At 42.5% G+C, this 4,635-nt stretch overlaps 1 protein-coding gene across 1 annotated transcript; it reads right to left on the bottom strand.

Moving 5' to 3' along the window:
- Positions 1 to 3,675: 3,675 nt before the first annotated feature.
- On the bottom strand, positions 3,676 to 4,173 carry LOC118756850 (probable E3 ubiquitin-protein ligase RHC1A). The gene has a single exon (XM_036491588.1). The coding sequence runs from the start codon at positions 4,171 to 4,173 to the stop codon at positions 3,676 to 3,678; it is 498 nt and encodes a 165-aa protein (XP_036347481.1).
- Between the last annotated feature and the right edge of the window lie 462 nt (positions 4,174 to 4,635).

Below are 4,635 nucleotides of genomic sequence, written 5' to 3'. Positions count from 1 at the left end.
TCCAGAACGATTAATAGGCCAACGTTACCCTTTTTGCTCCTGGGATAGGGACCTAAGATATCTATGTAGAGCCGCTGAAAAGGCCGACATGACTCCGCTTGCTTCCCCATTGGTGGTTTCAAAATAATATTTGGGGCTTTGGTGGTTTTACACACCTCGCAGCTTTTGATATATTCCCGAACATCCTTGCCAAGCCTGGCCAGTAAAAATTCCTTCTGATAAGATTCAAGGTTTTAAATATTCCTCCATGTGCAGCAATCACTGAATTATGCGCTCGAAACAGTACCTCGGCCCGAAGGGGTTTTGGAATCCATAGTTTCCACGATCGATTTTCCTGTTCGGTCTCGCCTGTGGCGTGTTCTGTCCGACGATACACAAACCCATCGACGACCTTAATATCACTGATCACCCTGGACTTCAACTCTTCGTATTCGGGATCGGAGAAGTGGTTAGATTCCAAATCAATTTCGGGGCCCAATTCTTCAAGGTGATTCACTTCCTCCGGAATTCGAGACAGTGCATCAGGGACGACGTTCTCTTTGCCTTTTCGATGACTGACAGAAAAAGTAAAAGCATGTAATTTTAGGGCCCACCTTGCAAGTCTACCGTTAAGATTCGGCTGACGCATCAACCAAACTAGACTTGAATGGTCCGTGATGACCTCAAAATCCTGCATTTCCAGGTAGCATCGGAATTTCGCTATGGCTTCTATTGCCGCTAAGCATTCACGCTCCGTTACGCTGTAGTTTCTTTGTGCAGAGTTAAGCCTTTTCGACATGAATGCGATAGGCTTCTCTGCACCATCTTCAGCTAATTTAACTAAGACTGCGCCTATGCCATAGTCGCTTGCATCGCAATGCAAAAATAATTTTTTCGAAAAATCTGGATTTGAAAGAACTGGAGCAGACGTTAACAAATCTTTTAGCTTCAGAAATGATTTTTGGGCCTCTTCTGTCCACATAAACTTTTTCTTTGTTGACAGAACCGGCGTTATCGGAAACGTTACATCAGCAAAGTTACTGATAAACCTTCTGTACCATCCTGCAAGACCAAGAAAGCCTCGAACTTGCTTTACGGTTTTAGGTACAGGCCACGATAAGATGGAGTCAATTTTGCTGGGATCCGTAGAAATTCCGCCATTTCCAATAACGAAACCTAAATACTTGATTTCGGTAACACAAAATTTACTTTTTGGAACATTAATGGTTAAATTAGCCTTTTTAAACTGATTTGCAATCCTAATTAAAATTTCTAAATGCGTCTCGAAGTTCTCGGACACTAAACAAAGGTCATCTAAATAACCAAATACACAATGTTTCAAATCAGCCGGTATAAGTTCGTCAATTAGCCGACACATAGTGGATGGCGCATTGCATAGTCCGAACGGCATTACTTTAAATTGGTAAAGGGGACGGCCAGGTATGGTAAAGGCGGTTAAAGGTTTAGATTCGGCGGTCAAACCAATTTGCCAAAAAGCGTCTTTGAGATCTATTTTTGAAATGACATTGGCCTTTGGCAATCGGGCGAAAATACCTTGTATGTTGGGAAGTGGGTAGGCATCTTTCTTTGTCACCTGGTGCAACTTCCTTGCATCCAGGCACAGGCGCACCTTGCCAGGCTTTACAACCAGATGCATCGGTGAACTCCAGGGACTGATTGATGGCTCAATAATACCGAGACTGAGCATCCGATCTACTTCTTTAAACATGAGATTCTCGACCGCAGGCGAAACAGGGTAGTACCGCTGCTTGATTGGCTTAGCCTCTCCAATATCTATGTGGTGTTCAATGAGACTGGTTCGACCAAGACCTTGTTTTTCGAAATTGGGGAAAAGTGCTTTGATTGCATTTAATTGTTGTTTTTGAAAAAAGCTAAGTGGATATGCATTTTCTTCTTCTGCAGTTTCTGCATTATTGGGCGAAATATTTTCAAGTGATACAGTGAATATTACGTCCGGCGCAAGGTTAAACGTTCTCCAAAAATCTATTCCTAAGATAAGCCTATTGGCTAAAGAGGGTATAATATAAAACTTTATCGATTTAACTTCATCTTTATACCAAATGTCGACAACCACAGAACCTTCAACCGAATGGCTTTTTCCATCGGCAGTTTTTACGCTTGAACGAATTCTACGAAATTGTGGTAACCGCGATACATCATCTGCTAGGGACGACCCAATGCAACTAATATTTGCGCCGGTGTCTAATAATCCAAGTTCCTCAAAGTCACAAAATTTAACTTTTGCATAGCATAGTGAATTGCTTTGGTATTTTGTGCAACCAGCAGAATTCAGAACTCTTTTGGTCATTCTTACTGCTTTCCAAAACCGTCGAAGTCGAAAGGTTGAACGTGTCATTTCTTTATTCTTATTTAATAACTCTGGACATTCCGAAAAAATTCTACTCCTAACTTTGTTGTAATTTGCTAACCTAATGTGATAAGGTACAACGGGATACAAATTGGGTTTATTTTTGGAAATTTCATTTTTCAAAATCGCTATATTGTTATCGCATTCACGCTCCTCACAATCAAATTGAACATCAGCCGTGCTTCCAGATGATACACCTACTGGTTTACTTGGCGGCTTTTCATTATTAGTTTTTAAAGAAACGACTGAGCTAGCCGGTAAAGAACTACCCTGTTTGATTAAATCCGAGTCCTTTCCTACACGGGTTGCGTCCGGGTGTTGCTGCACGCAACCCTCTTGTAGTTTTCCTTCCGCTTCCTGCAGGTCTCACATTTCGGCTTATAGGTATTCGCAGCTCCACAACCATAGCAGAACACCTTTTTTTCCCCGAGGCAGTCCTCCCAATGGTGACCTTCTTGCAGGCAGTTCCAACAATTAGTAGCACTGATATTCTGAATTACCGGAGCTTCGACATGATTTATTCCCTCGTCAGGATCGAATGCGAATTGTTCCACGGCAGACACTTGACGACGAACAGGATAGCTAGTTGGCACGTTACGCATCGTCGGCATGCGACGATTAACTTCATCGGAGAACAGATTTTCTCGCCGTTGTACCAGTCGGCGCAATTGCGCTAAGGATCGAATTGGCACATACAACAGTTCATGTCGGATGTCCGTCCGTAAATTACGCGTAATGATTTCTATCATCTCTTCTTCCAACAATGGAGTGGACATTTTATCTACCTTTTCCAAAACCGAGTAATAAAAAGTCTCGAATGTCTCAGATATACCTTGCTTTCGATTTCGGATTTCTTCCCTAATGTCATAATCCGATCGGTGATCCTTAAACTCGCGCCGCAAAGCGCCTTATGGTAACGCCAGTAAAAATCCCGTGCTTTCCCTACCAATAATACTGGAAGATTTCTACAAACGGCTTGGAAGTCGCCATTTAAACATTCCATTGTTAGAGTATGTACTCGATACAAGAACTCCTCCACTTTAAGTCCCGATGAAGAGCCATCAAATTTCACTTGCCAATTTTGAATTAACATTGTGATCTTCTCTGGACTCAGAAAGCCGATACGCCGCTCGTATCGAATATTCGGTACGTCATGGCCCTCAACTGTTGGATCACGTAAATTAGGATAAGCCTGTGCGGCCATCCGAGCATTATTTATGTTTAAGTTGGTAAACAACCGATTCACCGATTCGTTGATCATGTCGCCAATGCGATCATAATTAACACCTTGTTGGTTGCGTCTGTTATTAAGGGGGTCGGGTTCCGGTACTCCTCGCAGTATGTGTTATATTTTCCTGTGGAGAATTCATCTCCAACAGATTCATGGGTGCAGTTCCGGGGTTTCCCAAATGGGCGTTCGTGACATTTTCTCCACGCCGCTCAGGGATATCCGTTTGGTGTACTTCCTCATACAATCTACGCGAACTTCGGGTATTATACCGTTGTTGTCCCGCAGAATTGCGAGCGTCCCTTCTACCAGTGGCAGTGGCCGTATTGTCATTAGGCCGGCTCTCGGGATTGATGGGTTGTAAATCTCGTTTATTTACGCATTGACGGCAAACAGGACAGTCAGGTGAGTCTGTTACCCAACGCTCGATACACGGCTTGTGAAAGACATGATTGCAAAGAGTAACCCAGCAATCATTTCCATTGGGCATTTCTTGCAAGCAAATTGCGCAAGAGCAGGCGGACGCTTCCGCTGTCATAGCAGCTAGGTTTTCGGTACTTCGTACCATAATCGCCATATTTAAAAGTTTGAATAGATTGCCAAACTGACTCCACTTAGGGGAAAAATATAAAAATATAATTGAACCAAAACTGTGCGAAAACTTAATATGGTTCTTTGTAAACTCAAAGTCAATTGAAAAGTTCTTTACTGAATGTTATTCCTTTTGTACGGTAATGCATCTGGGGTCGTTTAAAATCAAAAGACCCTAACTTGACTTCCCATTGAAATCACGTCTCCCAACTAAATTCTCCGCCTTGAGTAACTCGCAACCGGTCAAAATTGGCAGTCTTCCCACTAATGGGTAGCCAATTAAGGTATTCCAAGGTAGCAGTATCTCAACCATCGAATTTAAAAAATTTAAAACACATTTTAAAAGTGGGCATCTTGATCACCCGGGGTTGAGCATTTAGGACTGCAATGCCTAAATATCCAATTCCATTCCGGGCCAAATGCAACTCCGATAAGCAAATAAAATAAA

The sequence above is a fragment of the Rhagoletis pomonella genome, unplaced genomic scaffold (assembly GCF_013731165.1).
Source record: "Rhagoletis pomonella isolate Grant_MI unplaced genomic scaffold, Rhpom_1.0 Rhpom_scaffold_12525, whole genome shotgun sequence".
NCBI classification, from domain to species: Eukaryota; Metazoa; Arthropoda; class Insecta; order Diptera; family Tephritidae; genus Rhagoletis; species Rhagoletis pomonella.
Note: the sequence above shows the minus strand (reverse complement) of the source record. Positions and strands in the feature narration are given on the sequence as shown.